Source organism: Anas platyrhynchos, chromosome 1, assembly GCF_047663525.1.
Source record: "Anas platyrhynchos isolate ZD024472 breed Pekin duck chromosome 1, IASCAAS_PekinDuck_T2T, whole genome shotgun sequence".
Lineage (NCBI taxonomy): Eukaryota > Metazoa > Chordata > Aves > Anseriformes > Anatidae > Anas > Anas platyrhynchos.
This window is the reverse complement of record NC_092587.1, coordinates 52,069,581-52,091,865: the sequence shown is the minus strand read 5'-3', so window position 1 is coordinate 52,091,865 and position 22,285 is coordinate 52,069,581. Positions and strand designations below refer to the sequence as shown.

The 22,285-nt window shown below is 36.7% G+C and overlaps 1 protein-coding gene across 3 annotated transcripts in view; it reads left to right on the top strand.

Annotated features, from left to right (window-relative positions):
- TMTC2 (transmembrane O-mannosyltransferase targeting cadherins 2) overlaps positions 1–22,285 on the top strand; it is a 255,856-nt gene that overhangs the window by 171,581 nt on the left and 61,990 nt on the right. For all 3 annotated transcript variants that reach the window (XM_027451370.3, XM_072037090.1, XM_072037087.1), the window contains exons 5-7: positions 10,661–10,746; positions 11,596–11,780; positions 13,456–13,534. In XM_027451370.3, coding sequence (XP_027307171.1) covers positions 10,661–10,746; positions 11,596–11,780; positions 13,456–13,534 — 350 coding nt within the window. The remainder of the gene's footprint in view (positions 1–10,660; positions 10,747–11,595; positions 11,781–13,455; positions 13,535–22,285) is intronic.

Below are 22,285 nucleotides of genomic sequence, written 5' to 3'. Positions count from 1 at the left end.
TCTAACTCACTCAGTGTATCAGAGGAAACTCAAGTTAATACCAGGGTAAGAAGAGGGAAGGGGGCTGGATGAAAAAGACAGGGATATAAAAGAAATCAGTCTTTGGCAGTTTTGCTGTTCTGCACGCAAGCCGATAATCTTCTGGCTTTACATTGATATACAAAATGTATGTCTACAAGCCTTCATTTCTGATGAATAGAAAAATTCTTTGAATTCTACTGAGTTTGAGTAAAAGGAATTTAACTGAAATGATGGTTGGAATATAGAGGGCATAAACTTTCCTACATATAACTGTGAAAGTAGAAGAGGTTTATTTAGATGAAAGTGTTTGCTATAAAGTATGTATACACGAATGCTTATGCAAAATGGATCTCCAATTCTTAACATTTCTGAACAGTATCCTGAATACAATTGAACCCTCTTTTACTTTATTTTACTTTTGTTTTGTTTTGTCTCATAAAACCATGAGTTATCCTACAGAAACTGAAAAATCTTACATAATCATTTTAATTTTTCTCGTACCTATGTCATCTTGTTCTTTCCCTGTGTTGGTTACTCCCACATTCATCATGGAAGCTAACTGGTAAATGGAGTAGGCTTTGACACCATTAAACCCCAAATTAATTCAATATTTTAAGCATAAACTCTGAAGAGGTCTCTTGCAAGTTCAGCCCTTCCTTGCAATGTAGTACTACGGAAGCCTTTTCCAAAAAAAAAAAAAAAAAAAAAGTAATGGAAAAATTACTTCATGTGCTTACAAGAGGCCAGCTGGATTTACCATTTCTAGGTTTTAGGATGTACCTTTAAAACAGAAACAGTCATTTAGTAGATCTTTAGAAAGAAAGCACTTTTACCATCATTTCTGATTACCGTGTTTTTGGCATCATAGATCATAAGTCTATTTTAGCCTCACATACTCTTTATTGTTTTTTAGCCTTTATGCCTCGGTATTGGATACAAATTAATTAGCACATGCAGCTGTACTCATACAGAGCATAAAAAAATCAAAGTGCTATCTGATTGAGGAACAAATTATTAAAGATTAACTCTCAATTTTCAATGGGTAATGATCAAGGAGAGAAGCTACATAAACAGAAGTGTTTGATCTCTGTTTCCTCATTCTTCTTCAAGAAATTGTCTTGCGATAAAATGTGCTGTTATTTAGCAGTTGTCTATTGATGTGTTAAAACCTAGTGAATTTAGCAGATTAGGTGAATGACTGATTTCAGTAAGACATTTTTATTTTCTGACTGTTGTACCTTTTCCACAGCTCTGTGTTGCAGCTATTTCTCCCCATTCAGGAGAATTTAAACTGCATGAATTTATATTACATAATTCCAGAATCTCCTTTTGAAGGTTTGCCTGATACAGAATGTGTCATTTGCCATTTTGTTCAAATGTTACAATTATGCAACCATAAATAAATTCCCACATTTTTAGAAAATAGCATACATATAGTAAAGACCGAATGATAAGATGATTAATATGGAAAAGGAGGATAAAAATAATACAAGCCATTAGTCACATGTATTACAGAGAACCACTGATTTCAGAAGATGAACAGATTTAGGCAAACTGTAATTCACTGGAAAGATCTGTTTTGTCTTCAGATTGCCCTCTCTCCACCCAACAGCTGGGAAACAATAAGTTTCTAGCTAACCTGTATCTTTAATGAATAAATGATTATTATTTATTATTTTTAAAACAAAGAAACCCACCTCTTGCTTACAATTAGTATTGGGTTGGTGGTTCAGCACTCTATTAGATATGGGTTAAAATGGGTTTGTTCTACTGATGTTTTCTCAGGTCCAAATAAGTAGAAGTGAAACTGCCTGTGATCCAGTATATCATGAAGATAATATCTTTGGCCTGGAATTTAGGAAATCTGAATTCAGGCTGAGGACTTGTGTTCTTGTTAGCAAACTTTTATTTTTTTAATTTTTTTTTTCTGAAAGGCTCATGAAAAACTCTAAAGGATCTTGGATCCTGACATCTCTGAAAGCAGCTGAGACTTTCATAGTAATTTCAGTGTGGAAAGTATTTCAGCTGTTGTTTTATACTGTATGTGGAGATTATATTACAATATTATATTACAATTATATACAACTGTAATACGGTAGTTTGTACTTCAAAAATACACATCAAGTGTCCATCTATAAATAATTTCTTTGACATCTTGAGGTGGCATTGCAGGTAATTTCAACAAATAAATCTCAAATTCAAGTTCTCAGAGCTATGTATTACTGCAGACTTCAGCTAGATTTTATAGGATTTAAATCAGCGTTAACTGAGATCTCTTTTCATGCATTTAAGAAATCCCAGTATTTTAATACAACAAAGTACCAAGGACAAAGCTGTAGACAAACTTGCTTTTCTGAAATAGGCAACGATTAGCAGATGAAAAACAAGCTACTTTATAATGCATTTTCAGCCTTTGATGGTTGCTACCTAAAGCTCAGGGTTTCTTGTATTTGTTTGAAATTACTGTTAATTCTTGCCTAAAGTAAAATTGCTTATCAGTTAAAAGACAGTTTTTTTTTTTATTTATTTATCATTCCATTTTTATTTAGGCCAAGTTCTAGTTCTGCTGCTTAGAGTATTCTTTTGTTGCCTATCCTAGTAATCTATGTTACCTTGAGTTTCTCAGGAGATTTTAAGTGTTTGCCATATCACATAAATATTGAAAATGCTTTTAAAATGGTACTAATTTACTGCATTTTGGGAGTGTACAGTGCTCCATAAAGGATACATTTCTAATAAACAGCCCTCCCCTTGCTTCTCTCCCCAGGTATCTCATTTTGCTTTCAGGGATAGGTTTGGGTGTACAAGTTTATCATTCAAATAAAAAGTATCTTCCAGTACATAAACCAGTCCTACAGGAAAGCTTGAAGAGGGACAGACCTTTATCAGGGAGTGTAGTGATAGAACAAGGGGTAACAGCTTTAAACTAAAAGGGGGCAGATTTAGATTAGATATTTGGAAAAAATTATTTACTCAGAGGGTGGAGAGGCACTGGCACAGGTTGTCAAGAGAAGCTGTGGATGCCTCATCCCTGGAGGTGTTCAAGGTCAGGCTGGATGGGGTTTTGGGCAACCTGGTCTGGTGGGAGGTGTCACTGCCCATGGCATGGAGGTGGAACTGGGTCCCCTGGAACTGCAGGTAGAAGTTTAAGGTCTCTTCGAACCCAAACCATTCTGTGATTCTATAAAATGCCCCTTCTGTGAGTGGTTCTGTCCATCTGTCATCATCTAGCACTGCTGATGCACACGGCGGGGACAGGTACTTTGCCTGGGGGTGCTGGCACAGCACACAATCGCCCAGCACCCAGAGGAGGGGGAAAGGTAGGGGCAGTGCTGCTTCTCATCCTGACAGCCACCCTTCCTCTGTCCAGTTAGCAGGGCTGGTAACAGTTGATGTCATGCTGAAATGATGGCAACTGCAACTAAGTGACACAGCGGTAGAGAACAGAATTATCTGCTGACCAATTGGCTTGCATTTGAAAAGCTTTTCCCTAGAATTAGAAGAAAATGACAGTTATGACTGTGTTGTCTGCAAAGGGAATGGCCGTTCTGTTACTGCCTACTGGGTATGTTAGGGTTATTAGTGATTACTGAAAGTGGGATTTATGTGCCATTTACATATTTGCTAACAGGATGTTATTGGAAAACATTAAACATTCCCTGTTTGCACTGATTAATGATTGGCTTTTTTGTTAATGGAACCTAGTTGTAGACTTACAAAAGGTTAGCACTCATTTGGTTGAGCAGTTAAATGACTTAATTGCTTTAAAAAAAAAAAAGACAAAACAAAAAAAAAGCCTTAATTAAGTAGCAGACTTAATGGCTTTGTGCACTGCACTGCTGTAGCATCCATACCTGTCTTTCTGCCAGTTAATTTTGCAACCGACAATGAAAGAGTTGCCTTAAGCAAAGCACATCTTTTATTGCCACGTGGCTGCCTGGCTGGAGAAACACCTGTGTGGGGAATACAAGAAAGTTCTCTTCCATTTCATCTTTGTTGCCAGTGTAGGTAAATATATATATGTATATATATGTATATCCAGGTAGATATAGAGGAAATAATTGGGGGATGCATGTAGGCAGAGGCTTGGATGTAGTGGGACCATGCCAAAATAACTAATGGGCCCTGTATTAGCTGTTATCAACTAGTATACAAAATTGATTAAACTATTTCAGTATTATATCTGGCCTGAAAGTTTAATACATATTTCATTAACATACATGTTTATCGTGATGGCAGTTATGGTTCCTGTGTATTGTAAATGGTCACTTTATGCCAGCTTTAGTAACCGAGGAGTTTACTTTCTAAGCAGAGCAACTGGTTTTAAAAGGACTACACTGGAAATAAAATAATATGTAAGTTGAGGGAAGTAGTAGGTTGTATACTGCCTGTTTGTATTTTGTGCCTGCTTTTCAGTCCCTGAAAATACTTTTTTTTTTTTTTTTTTCCATTAGTATTCAGTGACTTTACATCAAAAACAAGGCAGAGAAGGAAGACAGGAAGATTTTTTAAAGTTGTTGGTTAAGAAAGATAGCTGAAATGATGCATCTTAAAGAATTCAGGATGGTTATGCAGAAGAATTAGCTTTGGGAATATGTTTTGCTGCATTTATTTAAATAAGTAGCTCTATCTATAGAGGTGATGTGCAGCATTTCTATATAACCAGGATTTACTTTTTTCTTTTTCCTCCAACTAGAAAAACAGGATTCTGAGATGCTTTCTAAGTCACTGCATGAGGTCTGCTACTGCTGCAAGCAGTCAGCTCATATCCTCCGTTTCATAAATGATCCATATTCCACTGTAAAATTAGCTAGAAGCAACCTAGGCAAAACAGTCCTGTTGTTAGGCTGTGAATCTTGCTGCTGTGATAGTTAAAACTTGTCTCCTAATTCATCCTAAATTAGTTCATGGTCAATTTATACCCATTTACTTTGCGTCCCATGGTTTAAGTACCTTTTTCTTTTCTGAGTAATTTCATCCTCGTGTATTTCTAGAGAGAGACTTCCACAGTACTTGTTTTATTAAGCTAAAGGAGTCATTGACTTTTTCCCCCCTCTCTCATTTGGTAGACTTCACATTTGTGCAATTATATGAATAAACTTTCTTTGAACAAAAGTTGTGTGTTTCAATTAACGTTTTAATTTATGTGCTTTACATCTGGGAAGTAAACTGGAGGGGGAAAAAGAGCTTTGAAACTGCAAACTTGAAGCAACTGGTCCTGTGGTTTGTTTTTGGGGGCTACTTGGGGTTATGCTCTTTTCTTTATTTAGCTGGGTAACTCTAGCAACTGTGGAACGTTTATTAAAAAGTGTCAGAAGCCTTTAAGCTCTTCTGTATTCATCCAAGTTTACTACTGGAGTTTACTCTCTTGTATCAAGAATCCTTATTGCAAGGATGTGCTTTCCTTTGTTTATTCTCATGTGAAGAAGAAGGCAGCCTTTGTATTCTGTAACTACAAAAGATAGGTACATACTTAATTCACACCAGTTGCCCTGATCCATCACTGGCTTTTGGTCAGTATTTTGCAATGCCCTTCTGCTTCTGTATTCTTCCTATCCACTCCTTATCCTTTCTCCCAGCAGTCTCTGAAAAGTAGTTATCATTTCATTAGCATCATTATCAGTAAACAAAAAAAGGGAATGGCATGTCAAGAGCAGATCCTCTCCTGGATATGGGAGGAACTTCCTTATGTGGCCGTCTGCCCCGGCTTCTGGGAGCTATCAGAGGCTTGGTGGTGTCCACAAGGTGAGAGCTCCCATTGAGGGACATTTTTTCTTTTGCATCTAGAAATTGGTCATTCAGAGCAAAAATGTTTTTGTTTGTTTTTGTTTTTGTGCCCGCTTTTACTATAAACAGAAGCGGCAATGTAAGATAAAAATCAACTGTCTCTTAAAAAGAGATGGAGTAAAACTACCTATTTGCTAAACTTCAAAAATGTGCCCTCAACTTCTAAAAGATAACTTCAATGTAATAAGCATAATATTAAGCATGAAAATCAAATAAGAAATTGTTTTGATTGTGGAGATGGATAAAATTACAAGCCAAATTATAAATCTTTGATTAAACAGTCGATTTTTTTTCTCCACACATAAAAGATGGAAGCATCCATGCACCAAACTTTTTTGGAAGGAGTTTGTCATTTTTATAAACTCATCATTCTTGCATTATAACTCCTTGTCAGGTGAATGGAAAGGAACTTCTTTTTGTCTAAGAGATGTTTGAAAGCCAATAGAAGAGGAAGCACAGGCTCCATCTGCTGTTGCCAATTTCTGACTTCATCCCTAGCAATCAGCTAGAGGGGAAAGAAGGAATTGGGACTATGAAAATAGGTCTGAACAAACAAATATGAAGAACTTCAGGGGGTCATGGGCTTTCATTGTTAAAGCCTGAGGGTCTTATGTCATTTATTTCTCTCCACGCTTCTCTGTTCTGTAGCTGGTCGTCTCATTTCTTGCAAGGATAGCATACTGTGGTAATTATGCAGTGATTAGTTCCCAGTTTATGACTGGGAACTTCTTAGAGTCATAGAATGGTTTGTGTTGGAAGAGACCTTAAAGACCACCCAGTTCCAACTGCCCTGCCGTGGGCAGGGATACCTCCCACCAGACCAGGTTGCTTAAAGCCCCATCCAGCCTGGCCTTGAGCACTTCCAGGGGTGGGGCATCCACAGCTTGTCTGGGCAACCTGTGCCAGTGCCTCACCACCCTCAGAGTAGAGAATTTCTTCCAAATATCTAATCTAAATTTGCCCTCTTTTAGTTTGTCATTACTCCTTGTCCTATGACTACATTCCCTGACAAAGAGTCCCTCTCCAGCTTTCTTGTAGGCCCTGTTTAGATACTGGAAGACCACTAGACTCCAGCATGAGTCCCCCACGAGTGGCAGCTCCCCCCAGGCCCTCTGCTCCTGTGGGGGCTCTCCATGGGCCACAGCCTCCTCCAGGCCCCATCCATCTGCTCCACTGGGGGCTCCTCCACAGGCAGCAGCGTGGAGATCTGCTCCATGTGGGACCCATGGGCTGCAGGGGGACAGCCTGCTCCACCAGGGGCCTCTCCACAGGCTGCAAGGGAACTTATGCTCCAGCACCTGGGGCACCTGACCTCTTTCTGCACTGACTGTTCTCAGGGCTGCATCTCTTTGCATTTTCTCATTCCTCTCTCCCAGCTGCTGTTGTGCAGCAGATTTTTCCCTTTCTTAAATCTGCTCTCCCAGAGGCCCAACCAGTGTCACTCGCTGGCTTGGTTATGGCCAGCAATGAGTCCCTTTAGGAGCCAGCTGGATCTGGCTCTGATCTGACACAGGGCAGGTGCTGGGCTCTGCTCACAGACACCACCCCTGCAGTCCCCTGACTATGAAAAGCTTAACACATAAGCCCAAGATAAGGACAACAGTATTCTGCTGACAATTGTTTGTATTCAACATCTCAGCTTCTTTAGAAAGGACTTCAAGTGCTAAATTGGCTCTTCTGTTAGTATTAGTATAATGATCTCTGCAACCACATTGTGAAGTATGTGCTTCCTTCAGATACTGACTTGATCATATCTCTTCACTTCATGTTTGTCTTCACAACAGTGAAAAATTTTCAGGGGTCAGCTGATTTTACAGGCAACCAGGGATTCCCTGCAAGTTGCCTTACTTTTACACTGGTAGCGTGGTCGTATGGAACCTGAAGACTGAGGTCTCTGCTTCTACAGGCCATGCCGCCCACCCAGACCAGCTTGGGCAGTTCAGCTGTATGGCAGCAGGGCTGAACCATGTGCTTGCTTCTTCAGACCTCAGCCTGCCTCTCTTTAGTATTTTACTCTTTTTTTCTCTTTTTTTTTTTTTTCTCTTTTTTACTATTTTTTACTACTTTTTATTCTTTTTTTTTTTTTTTTTTACTAATTTATATTCCTTCTGTGTGGTGCACAAGGCAGTAGTCCTGTGAAGTAACAGTGAGCAATAATGCAGTTGGAGACTGTGACTGTAATACATATACTAAGAAGAGGAGTAGAAAATTTCACTGGCAGTGTTAATTTTGGCAGTAATTAAATTTAAAGTTTTTAATTTTAGTTGTATTTTGTGAGTAATTAGAGGTTACTGAGCATTTTTATATGCCTGCATCATCCTGTTCAAGCTTAACGCTAGAGAGCATCTGATTTTTCATCTGGGAAGTGAAATATATAATCTCTTTAAGCTCTTTTAATATGCACTGTAATTTCAGGAATGCTTTGCCCATTTAATGCAAGCTTCATCATCTTAACTTTTTGTCTATTTAAATAAGTATTTATCCCTTCTTTGGCAAACATCCAATCTAGTTCTCCCTGAGATACCCCTCCCCCCCCCAAGTGTTAATTTTATTCAACAAAAAAAAACTATTTTTGAAATTTTCTTTCAGACTTTTCCTGACTTCATTTAATCTGAAACTAGAACTAGAGACTCATAAATCTAATCAGCTTGTACTGTCAGAAGCCACAGGGAAAGCCAGCATTCAATCAGGACCAATTTCACGAGAAGAGGCAGTTCCTTGCCTCATAAAGGTTTTTAGGTTATATCCATCCTTTTTTTTTTTTTTTAATTTGGTTTTGTTTGTACCAAATTCCATAACAAATACTTATTGAAACACTAATAATTTGTTGAGATTCAGTTCTCAGTCATGCATCCAAACAGCTTGTGTTTATATAAATATATATGTAGGAGTGTGTGTGTGTGTGAGAGAGAGAGAATGAATGAATGTCTGTTAGTGGAACAACTGTATAAAAAAAAATCTGGAAGAGAAGTAGGGGAAAAAAACACCTTAAGGTACCAAGTAATTAATTAAGCGTGCAAGTAGTGAACAGAAAAGATAAATCTAGTAATAATGATAAATAAAAGTACTTTTAATCAAAAAAGCATAAATATCATATGCTTACTAAGGTAGTTTATCCTGTTCAAATTGACTAATTACTGTATTACTTATTTTAATATGTGAAAATCATTATTCCAGAACTAAGAAAGGATTTTTAATATATATACATTTGTCCCAAAATCATGTAGAAGAATGCTTTTTTTAAAAAGTAAGAAGCTACTGAAGTGTCAGGCCATGCAACTCAGCTTTATGCTAGTTCTGTTGCTATTAGAAAATGGGATCAATCTATCATGAAAAATAATTTTCCTTTGAATAATTGCAGCTATAAAAATTGTAGACAAAACAAGTATTTGTAGACTAAAGTTCTAGAAAATTTAGAAAATATTGTCCTAAAGACCATACATCTTGCCACCCGCAAGACACTTAGCATAATGCTTGCAGTTAAAAACTTTGGTGTCATGCCAAAAAGTATCCTGAAGTTTATACATTCCCTCATTGCTCAAATTTCTGTTGGTCAAAGACCAACAGAAAATAAATTGGGTTTACAACCTAATCTGGGGCTAGTGGACAGATACTGTTTCAAACATGAGGCCACATGGTACTGATGGAGAGAGAGAGTACAGAAAAAAAGATGTATTTTTCCATTTTGTTAAATTCTAACCCAATGACAGGAAGCAAAAAATATTTGTTTCCTCCTCTGAAGTCTTGTGGTTTAATTAAAATGGTTTTCCTGAGATTTTGGAGGGAAAAAAAGTTTCTCTGATTGGTAATGGAAAAACCAATCCAACCACTTTGGAGTTTGAAAAGCTATCATCAGATAAAAGCATAAAGGAAGAAGACAAAAATGCTGTGGGTTAGAGAAACTAAAAATTGAGGTGATAACCCCCTGCTCCCTCTGCCTTCTAAAAGAAATAGCTACATTTATTTTTTCCTGGTTACTTTAAGGTATATAAAGAGGATCAGCTACCTGCTAATAATGTCTGGGTCCAAATTTAAAATCACTAATGATTAAGGATTTTCTTACCTTTGTGATATTGAGGCATTTGTGTATGCTTCTTCATATCATCAATGATGTCCAGACCACTTCTCAGTAATTTCTGTATGACTGCATTTTCTGTAATTTCTATATTCTGCTGTAATTTGTAATTCAGAAGGACGTTTGTCATAAAAGCTTTAATTAAAGCTTATGAATTACAAAACTAACTGAGAAAGAAGAGGAATTAGGTATCATTTTTGATTACTGTTCAGTTATTAAATTTGTTTGGAATAGAGAGAAGACAGAGAAAAAATGAACTGATGTAGGCGCTTAGCCTTGCAGTGAATAATTTAATGAAATTGCTCAGCAAGGACTGGTTAAGGTAATGTGTGTGAAGTGTTAGGTGGTTAACTTTATTGTGCATTTGAAACAGGTCTGTTTAGTTCACGTCAAGGAGAGAAGACAGGCTAAACATGACTGAAATAGTTACAGATAACTCCAGCATACTCCAACTGCTTACAAAAAAAATCTCAGACTCTAGCATTTTCTCAAATGAGTAAAAGAATATCCTTGTTTCCAAGGAAGCCAAAATTACTGCATTTAACCTCTTTGGTAAAGTCATATAAATGTATCTGATGTATATTAATTAATCCTGTTTTCAGAGAAAATACTTTTCCCACTAAATTGTTAGTAGCTTGCAGGTTTATTATATCTCTGTAACCATATTTGTTGCTTTAGTTCTGTTTTTAATATTTTTGTTTCATATGAGGCAAGGAGTACATTTTGAAGTTACTCTTTGAATAACCTTCCTCTCTTTTTTCTTTTGTCCTTATGCAGAGGATTACTGCTTCAGGAAAACAGCAGATTTTCAGAGGCATTGCATTACTATAAACTGGCAATTGGTAGCAGGCCCACATTAGCCTGTAAGTATTTCAGCTATACAAGCTCGCATAATATCGACTATTGTTTTTTAAGGACATCTTCCTACTTTTTAATAATACTTTTTTTCCCCAGATTTTTTTTTTTTCATTCTGAAAGTAGAAGGAGAAATTGTGTACTTTTCAGCTGAAGCAAGTGTTTATTTGTCAAGAGGTATGGTCACTGTGGTGCAGGGAAGAAGCAGATAGAGATATAACACTGAACAGTGTGATAGAACATAAAACACTTCTAATCGGGATGGTGAGACATAGATGCTGTTGCACAAATATATAGGCTCCCATTTTCTGTTTCATAAAGCCAGTCTCAGATTTTTATAGTATGTGTTGTGACTGAATAATACAAATATTTTTGAGGTCTTCTATTTTTTCCTTTCTTGCCTGAGGGACATGGGAAATAATTCGTAAGGTGTTGCCCATGATTGATTCCAAAATTATGTGAACGCTTTTAATTTTTTTATTTGTCGCTAAAGTATTGAATATTACATATGTGTGTTTGTGTGTGTACATATGTATATATCTTTATAAGAAGCAACATTTCAATCAATGACACCATATGCTTGATACAGTCCTAATAAGAGGAATGAAGCAGAGCACACCGCTTAGTCAGCATTTCTTTTTCTTTTTCCTCAATCTTTGTAGTCGCTCTTCTTTCCTTGTGTCTGAACTTCCACCTCTTACCTGTTCTTCTTTACACCAATGATTGATCTATATTATATGAAAGCCAAATTAGATAATCATGAAATTGCTTTCTGGTATTACTTCAAAGTAAGCTGAAGACCAAGTAAAACATAACAGAACCCTATTAAAATATAACATTTCTTTCCATCTTCACAGCTGCCTATTTAAATACTGGTATCATCCTAATGAACCAAGGGAAGACAGAGGAAGCCAGGAGGACTTTCCTGAAGTGTTCAGAGATCTCTGATGAAAATTTGAAGGATCCTCATGCTCATAAAAGCTCTGTTACTAGCTGTCTTTATAACTTAGGAAAACTTTTTCATGAGCAAGGACACTATGAGGTAACACTTCAGATTTGTCTACAATATTATAAAATCTCCATACAGAAATAGTACCCATTGCTTCCATCCAGACTTTCAAAATATAACACAGGGACCAACTGAGTGAATTTCACCAAATCATTAGTATTCTCTACAGAGAGTATTTGTACTCTACAGCCATGGGTGTGAAGATGTTAATTTGCAGTGTGATGTTCTGGTGTCAGAATCAGTATTAACAATGATCACATCTGTTATGTGCTAATTAATTCTTTTTGGCTTTGCCCTCATTACTGGTATGAAAAAGATAAGCTGAGCTAATGTGTACTGGCTTTTTACTTCAAAATAGAGTAGCCCATCTTTTAAATTATTAAAAAGCCTTTATGGTTGCTACCAAGTCTCCAAAAATAAGATCTATTTGGAACAATTAAAAATGTCAGTGATTAGAAGCATTCCAGTGTGTGCTACTTTCAGATAACTGGACATAAGTGCTACAGAGATTGAATTTTTAAATGTAGTCATACATTGCACTCAACCCCATCCCATCTCATTTATGTGTGCACTTGAGACAGTTGTGATTCCTCTTCATTCTCCCTAGTGAAATTATTAAATCCGGTCATTTGCTTGAGTTTTGACCTCTTGCAGTATTCGAAAGAAAGTAATTCTCTTTTTTTTGCATTCCTAAGCATACTTCAGAACAGGAGTTACATGTGGTTTTGATCCATATAACTCTTTCTGACTGTGACAGTTAACTCAGCTGTTTAAGATTAGGCATGCACATGCCCTATGGATTCTCTGTCATCTGTCTGCTGAATCCAGCTCTGTCAGATGGCAGTCACTAATTGGTTAAAACACAGGCACAGATAGCTGATACATTGATAAAGATAAGAGAACAGCAACATATTGCCTGCATGGCCAATAGAGTGTAGAGGTGGAGTGGAGTGCTTGGGAGGTGCAAGAAATTGTAAGAATTTAAAACATCAGGTTTCTGCCTGGTGGTCATGGCAGCCTGACCCAGGCTCAGTCATACACTTAGATTTTTTCAAGTATATTTGAGCCTTCACAAGCTGTGACTTTTTTATGGGATGATACGGAAAAAGGTGCAGAGCTAACAGATTGATCAGTAAGCATCCTAAGTGCTGAATGAATCATAAATACATGATCAAGTAATTCACAGCACATTAGTGAAAAGAATACAATTTTGGCACTTCTATCTACAGTCCATCTCATTCTTTCCGTGTAGCAGAATTTCAGTTATGTGGGTTATATTCTGCTGTTACTTGATGGTAGATAATGATTTCTATATTTTTATGTCACTTACTGTAGCTCAGTCATCTGAAGATACTTTGTCTGCCGTTTAGTGTTATTCCATATGGTCTACCAGCCTATGGAATTTTATGTATATTTTATAAACTTGTGAGTCTTTGAAGGGTTTAAAAAAAAGTTCCTTTTATTTTCACCTGGGAAAGGGGATATTTTATTGCAACTAATTTGATCTTTTGCCAATAAGCTTCACTGAATTTGGTAAAACTTTTGTATATGAGAAATGTGAGCTTGCTGTGATATATATGATGCAGATGCGTTTTCTTCTTCTGTACCCCCTCATTTAGAGAGAATAGTTTTTGTCTAATTTATATGCAAGACTGCTTTTGAAACTGGTGCTTTACTAATGATTTGTACTACCTATGTGTCTCTTCAGGATGCCCTTACGGTTTACAAAGAAGCAATACAGAAAATGCCAAGACAGTTTGCACCACAGAGCTTATACAATATGATAGGTAAGTGTGTTGTTAGTACTTCTGAAAGGCACTTGTGAAGTCAGGCAGGGTGAAACAAAAGAGCATAGCCAGGCAACTGGGGCTCAAATTAGTTAGCTAATGAAAAAAAAAAAATGCCTTCAGTAGATGCTAGCCAAACCAGGTTCAGAGTGCCAGCAAATGCAATGCTGGATAAGGCACAATAAGTGATTAGACTATCAGCTATTAGGGCAATATAGCAGTTCTATATCTAAGAGTGACCAATAAAGCACTTTTACATTTAGAATGCATGAATTAGTCTCTCATCCAGTTAGCTTGGAGACCTCATGTGCAATTCAGGTTTTTTAAACTCTTATTTATTTAACCTTGAAACTAAGAAGAATTTGCATTTGCTTTGTAGAAAATGGAATGAAAAGTCACCTTCATTATAGCATAACATAATTTAGTATGGGTGTTAGATGGTAAATTACCTTGTGAACACATTTTTTTAGGTTGCGACAAAAATGTGTTTCCAAGCTGATGTACTGTTAAGAAGAGGTCTGCAATGAGAGAATTTTTTTACAGGACCAGCCTATCTGTTCTTGAAATTTTTAGCAGAGTCCCTTGAGTACTACAAGAAACATTAACTTAACTGTGAGGTGTTTTTATAATTTCAATTTAACTTCAGCTCCTCAAATTCTCTGACACATCCTTACAAAGAATACCTTGAACAGATAACAGAGAAAAAAAAAAAAAAAAAACAAGAAAAAAATATATTATTTGTATTATTCAGATCTGTAAAGAAGAGGAAGGACAGGTTTTTGATTGTTCCATAGATGTTTTAAGTCTCTGAAGGGGCATGCAGTTCTTCTAACTAACCCCAGTTTCTGGCCAGTAGATTCTGTAAGCTCATATCTAAAAAGTCATAAGATGCCTTTGAAATAATTTGAAGTAGAACAATAAAAAATGTAATGAAACCATTAGGATCAACAGGAAAGGTGATTTTTTTCCCTTCCCCAATGCTCAAAATGCAAGAGTGTGTTGGTTGACACAGCCGTCATAGGAGGCACTACTCACTCTTCTCTACTTATTTAGAAAATGTATCTTTTATTAGCTCTATACAAGTTCTTGGGCATGGGAAATAATATTCTAAAACCCTAGTTATAAAGGATGGTACATATTTGCAAATCTCTGTAAATGTTAAATTACATGGTTGTTTGAGTGACAAATTATCTAAAGTCTGCAGGAGTATAAACACTTTCTTAACAGTTCATACAGTTCAATGCAGTTACTTCTACCTAAATGCTGAGCTTTATCAGATCAATGCAAATAGCTAAAATTCCTAAAATGCTCAGGTTGATTATTGCACATACTCTTGTTGTTATAGAGTCTTAGCTGAACTATTGCTGTATCACTTATTTATCAGCATTTGCTGATAGATTTGATGGGGTTATCAACAGTCACCACTCTGTGGGAATTAAACATCTGCTTACTATTGGTGTCCTGTAGTGACTTTTGATGTACTACAGTGCTCCAAGCAATCTCTCAGAAGTTTGATTGCTCTCTTTAGTGCAGATAAATATTTCATAATTCTGATAAAAGTGCTCCTTAGAAGTACAGAAATTACAAAATGAAAACCAATGCCTTTGCCCACATCATGGTTGTTTCATTACAAAACAGGCCTGCATCACCCTTTTTCTTTCCTATGAGTAGATGATTCTTTTAGAATCACAATGACCTAAAAGGTTCTTTGCTATTTTACTTTTTTCCCATTGGTTACTTTTTTTTGGGTTCAGGAAGCCTTTCTCAGTTTCCTTTATCCTTTTCTCAGTCCCCAAAGTTCAAGTTCACTCTGTTACTGGGATTTGCATTTATTAACTCACAAAGCAACAGTGAACATAAAGACCAGCTCAGTCCTTTGCCTGGGCTTGGCTGCTGCTACATCCTCCCTACCCTGCTCACCCGGCACATGTGCTGGGTTTTGCTTCCTTTAGACAGCCGCTGACGTGCAGTGGATGAAATGGTCGCATAACAAGTCATGGCCAGCTGAGCTTACCTTAGTCCCTTTTGGGCTACTGCAGAGAGCAACAGGCTTTTGGGGGATCTGTAAAGTACCTCTTCCCCTGGATGTAATATATATTTGTATTTGAGTTGCTGTTGTGATTGCAGCTTTTGCAGGGAAGCCAGAATTTGCTTCACACTTGTTGCAGAGGTGTGGCTTATTGGCTCTACTACAAAGGTGATCCAAGAGGCTAGGTAAAGAGCCAGATGGTGACTTCAGCTGAACTCAGTGCTGCTCTGTTAGCAGCAGGTTTCTTTAAAGCTGTCCTGGATGTGTCTACATGAGCTCACATGGTTGCAGTTAGATGCATTGAGTCAGATTGTTCTCCCTTGCCTGTAATGGTATAAAGGTTGGATGATAAGTCAGAGCTAGGTAGCTGTGTTCATTTTATGATGTGGAAAGAAAAGGATGCCTTCGGGGAGTAATTTAGCCCATCAGTCTTAAACATCTATTTTAGATTATATGAAGTCATCTGCAAGCATACTTCTGTAAAAGGAGCTGAGGTGATCAGCTTAGACTTGCTAGCTTGAGTTGGGTGAGGTATATCCTAAACACCTATTCAGCCACCTCTTTACATTGGGTGTGACAGGGGTACCAGGCAAACACATCCATTATCAGGACTACCTCACTCTGCAACTCATACTGTACCACTGGGCACCAGAAGGCTGACTGGATTGTTTATTTCTGTTTTCCTGTTGAAGACAACATTTTAAACACATTCACCATAACACTCCCTTTGACATACAACATTGCATAAACTTGTCTTCATACTTCTTGCTTTTAAACAGGAGGCTAGAGGGACTAAAATAGGCCAGTCCTCTCTCATATACTTAGTGCTGCATGAAGCTGCCTCAGCTGTGTCCACTCACCATGTGCTCATTGCTGGGGAGGAGAAGGGAGAGAACCTGGGGAGTGCTCCCCACCTGTTCAGGAAGGAAGGGTCCCTCCCTGTCTCCACAAGACATGGGGAAAGGGTCTCCATGGTTTATCTTGAAATCCAAGAATAGTTACAGTTTGAGGATTATCTACTGCAGTTGTCATTATAATTGATGTATTCCAAGTCTCTGGGAATGGTTTGCTTTAGTCTCTGGGTTTTTATCTAACAGTTTTTAGTCTCTGGGAAATGCTTGGTTTAGTGTTAGGTACTGGTATGCAATCTTAGAAAACATCACTTCCTCTAATTTCAGATAACTATTTCATTGAAAATTTTCTGGAGGCTTTTTTCCTTGCTCGGTGCAGGTGAAATACTTGAAGTAGAATAAGCAGGAGATGAACTGTTTAAACTAAATTAGAGTTGGAGCTCCAGCACTCCAAGAGCGGTAGCATTAGCACTCCGGCAGTGTTAAGCCTTTACACCACCTGCTTTCCCTGTCTGTCTTACCGTTCTTTTCCTGCACCGGCTTCTACTGGCCTTTTGCTCTGCCAGACCCAGGAGCTCATTCCCGCAGTGTGCCAGTCTGCCCAGCTGACTCTCATTTTTTAAAACTTTGAGTAACTTGTCTCCTAAACAAAAAGAAGTATTGGGCTTCAAGAAGCAAGACATCCATTTGACTTTGCATTTTATTCATTGTACAACAGGCAGAGCAAGAAGACCAGCATCAAATATTCTAAGTTTGTGCATATGAAAAGTTGCAGGGTAGATTTTGGTCTCCTGTTGCTGTGATTTATTTTGCCAGGTGTGCAACAACTCAGCTAAGGAAACCATATGTTTCTCTGGCTTTGTACCAAGAAGTAAAAACTTTTTTTTTTTTTTTCCTAAAAGAACACCAAACAGCTAAAAATTAAAACTCTAAAACTAGAATCAAAATAATTATTCAACAGGCTGTATAGGGTTGGCTTGATATTTATTTTCTCTATGTCATACTTCTTTGATGTAAATTAAAAAGTACATACTAAGGTTACACAGATTAATTTGCTTGGCATGACAACATGCACTACAAAGGCCAGAGTCCAGCTCAGCTGCATTAAATAGGTAATATATTTTGTTTAAAGTTTCAATTAAAACCTGGGGTCAAAAGATAAAATGGTCCCTGTGGGATCTTGAACACTTTAATGCCAATATTAGGATTGCTTAAGGATCAGCCCCTGCTCTAGATGTCTTTTGCGTTCTTGAAATCTGATATTGTACAGTTGATTGTATTACACTGCTTTTAAAACCACACTGGCCCACCTGCTACAGTAATTCATACTCCTTGCCAGTGAAGTGGTGTGAGGTGGAGCATGGGAGCTTTATTTTAATATTGAACAGTAAGAAGATGTTGGGGTGACCTTGTTCAGGATTAGACTGGGAAGATACTGTCATAAAGACAAACGTCATGATCACATTTCATCTGCCCTTGCCAACTAACATCTGAATGTCTATTTTCAGATGCATTTAATGCAAAGTCTTGCAAACCTTTTTGATGACAGAAATGCAAGTTACAGAAGAAACTAATGTTGCAGGAGTGAATATGGTTAATGACAATTTAGATTTCTTCTTGCTAATCTGCTACATTGCACATGCACAGAAAACAAATCATACGCTAGTGAAAGTCAGGTACAGAACAGGAAAGGGGAGCCAAATTTTACATCTGGTGCAGAGGTTTGCATCATAAGTATAAAGGCTTAGCATGTAGAGAGATTTTCTGTGTTGATGATTATAACATAACTATCACTTTATTTGATTATGCTTTGGGGTGAATGAGGCTGTTTGTACAAACCTGTTAACATTGTTAAGGCTCCTATCCCATTTGCCCCTTGCTCCCATTAAATGTTTTTTTATTGAATTACTTTTAAATATTGTTTAGAATTCCAAGAAACACTTTTGTTGGTGTAGTTTTACAATTCATACTGTGCAAGACTTACTTTTTAAGAGCCAAAGATGATTAAGCTGTGAAATGCATATCCCACTTCATAACTTACGCAGAGCATGTTACCTACACTTGTCTGAGCTCCAGTCATCAGTGCACTCACTATGCATTTCACAAACCTTTCCTGATAATTGCTTACTAAATGTGCCTTTCAAACACTTTTTTCTTGAAAGATCATCTTGGTTGGAAAAAAAAGGATATTTTTTCCTTCATATGTATATTTTATTTCATGTTCTAGAATGTGAATGGAGTCCACTCCAGTAATAAGGGGTGTAAAAGATTTTGCTTCCTTTTTACCCCTCAAGCACCATCGGGCTACTTTAACCGTAACCCTGTCCGAGATTTTGCAGACTACTGTAGTTCATACCTGAAGTCCAAAGCTTGAGTGTAAACCTCTGGGCTGATTGAGCTGTCTCCTGTTTTTTCACTTTGTTTTGTCTGAAGGATTCAAAATGGGTATGAAGGCTACAGCAGTCAGTTGCTGAGTGGGTGGGACACACAGTTCTTGAGACCGTTTTTTTTGGACCATTGTTCTATAGTTTCTAGTGAAATGCTTGAATATGCTTAGACAATATTCTGAAAGGGCCAAGAATGTATTTGTATTTTAAACATACAGGATTTTGTATGAAAATAAATACTAACATAACATTTGTAAGCTAAAAATATAGTCCAATATTGAAACTGGACTCCATGGATTCCAGTTAGACATGATCATAATAGAAAGTGCTTCTATTAAGAGTATTTTAAAGAAACCTGTTCTGGCATAATGTCCATGTTATACTGAAAATAACATAAAACATAAACTAAAGTAAAATATATGTATAAAATATGTGTACGTAAAGTAAAAGGCAAGAAAAGAGTACAATTACTTGTTCAGTTATGAATTCTTAGTCAGTTTGTACCTTACAATTTACTGCTGGCTCCACATCTGTTGGGAAATGAAAATGAACTTATCTGTCTCAGGTGAGCTCAGGGCCTCCATTTCTGTCAGTTTGCTTCATTCACTGGAAGTCTTTGTGTAACAACAAACAGCTGTGCTAAGTCCATGCTGTTCCATGCTGCAACTTATTTTATTTTGCCCTTCATTCATATCCGTTTTCCACTTCAGGTATTTTCCTGGAAAAGTAGATTACTAGTCTAATTAAATCAGATCAAAGGCTTTGCTTTGGCTAATTGGGAACTATAAGAATCTGCTCAACCAAAGTAAACGTGGATTGACTCCCATCCATCAAAAACCCTCCTAAAATACAATGCACTCCTTGAAATCTTCAAGGAGATTATTCTGTGAAAGGGAAAAAAAAAAGTAGAATATGCTTAGTCTATGCAGTACTTGATGCTCATTAAGCTCGCATGCTTCGTCTGTTTCAGAGATGTACATGCACTGCATATTTATCACCAAGACTGAAAAGTGCAGTGTATTTTGAACAGTAAAGTATAACATCAAACTATGCTCCTAGATTTATTATGTTATTGTATGCACTGATACCTAAGAGAAAAAAAAGAATGAAATGTATCTAGAGAGGTACATTTATGGTAAGAGCACCTGTGGCCTTAATTTGCACAGGAGGACTGCACATCTGCGTTATGAAAGACACAGACCCATTGTGGTACATGGGGTCACAGACCTCTCCATCTTTTTTCTAAGGCAACCTGTTTATATTCCTGATTCAAAGAAATAATTGAAAAATTAAATTTAAATCCTGACTGAAGGTATATGATAGACCTTTTCCTTTTTAAAATGCACCTCTGTTGTATTTTCTCTTTTGAGATCTGTTCTTGCCAATGCCAAGCTCTGTTCTGGAATTTTTTATGTTACATTTTTACCATCCAGAAATTTTGGTGGCAGATAATTACATATGCACATTTACTCTGCATTGTCTCACCTAGAGAGAGAATTTTTCAGTCGTCTTTTCAGCAATACCTTTTGTAATCCAGAAAGAAGGACCACAGAAGAATTAATGCTCTTAATCAGAAAGTATATGTACATGGCACAATGCTGTTGTGTTCATAGTTTCATTGTACTCACTCATCTATAAGTCTACTGTGCTCCCTGCAAGAAGATGGCCTTTGCTTGGGTTTTGCAGAGGTCTGGCTGCCATGGTACTGAAAGAATGATGTTATCTGCAGTGCATCCAACACCAAGAATATCAGAAATCAGTAACTGGGAGGTTAATGTAGAACCATATAAGATTCTATCAGGCAAATGGTGTTTAATTGTCTTCTATCACTATACAATGTGTGTAGCAAACCTCATCTTCCGTCTTTTCCTTTTGGAGGTTTTACATTAAGCTCATATTCCACTTCATTATCAAGTATAAAGTTAATGTTCCTGGGGAAATAGCTAGTAGCGAGCTGATCCTTTCTTATTATTATCATTTAATACCAATATTTAATATTTATTATTATTATTATTTTTTAATTATCCTTAATGCATTTATCCTGGGATAATTTTAGCATTTTTTGTTTATGCAGTATTTTGGAAGTATTTTGTCCTTTTCAATCCCAAGGAACCTGAAGAAATATAGAAAGATTGCTTTGGGTAATGGTAGTCTTGCAATTGATCTCTCTTTCTTGCAAAGAAAATCAATTTGAGTACCAGAATTTTAGTTACAATGTCTAGTTAAAAGAGTCCATTACTCATTCCCTTGTCATAAAGTATTAATGGAGGTGATATTGAACTACATGTACAGTCCTTTAAATAGTGTTTCAGTTTCATATTAATGTGCTTTCTTGCTTTATATTAGTAAATAAGAGCTACAATTTAATTATCTATGTTTCTCCTTGTAGAATAGGCTAAGAAATGAGTGTGTAAGTGGCAAAAGTGGGTGTATAAATAACCCTGTAAAAAACGAGACATTTTTTGAATGACTGATTTGTCTTCTTTTGCTCCAGTTGGCTGTTGAATTTTTTGCTACCATTCATTGTGCAGGCACTGCTGCATGTGGCTGCATGTTGATACGTGTTAGGGAACTGAGATAATTCTCAATTTGTCATGTGGTTATTACTGCCCTGAATTTCTTCTCTGCTGCTGTTAACTTTAATGATAAAGTAGAATGCAACTTTCCTGAACTTTATAGACCTGAAAAATCTCATTAATAAATTCTGTGTGTGTGTGTGATCTCTCAGTTTTTTAATATGAGTTCTGAAAGATTTTACAAATTAAATACTTGTTAAATTCTGAAAACTCTTTACATGTACCACTGGTTTGCATACTTTCTGCCAATACAGGGTCCACTATTTTCCTAATGACTAAATCATTTATGTTGCAACATTATAAAAATTCAGACTTGTAACTGACAATTGTTCTTATATACAATATAAATATTATATTTCTTAGACATAGAAATACATCCTGAATGACAGAATTCAAGCCATACATATTTTCTCTGTAATTTTGTTGGAAAACTATCTACAGATGAAAAGCTTTTCATTAAAATTGCATTAGTCTAAGAAATAAAACCACTTGACTGAATTAACATTTCAATTAACAGTTGCTAGTTGTGTTTTTTTTTTTTTTCAAATCATTTGTTTTTGTTTGTTTGTTTGTTTGTTTGTTTGTTTGTTTCAAATCATTTTGATTTCTTTTTATACAGGAGCGTCCTTCTAAATCATTTAGAAAAAGGAAATTAATAGCAGACACTCTCACAGGACTTCCTTCCATTGTAATGACACTTTTTAATCACCTATAATGTAGCAAATCATGTGGTTTATGGGCAGAAAACAGACTCTTCAGGAAGGAAAAAAAATGTTCACATATAGAGAATTCCCTGTAAAGACTTCGAGGGGATAAAATTCCTTTTTCTACAGTTTGACATTTAGATTGACATATTGTCAATGCTTCATTTCTAGAGGCACAGCTCAGAAATACCCTCAAAGTTTTAG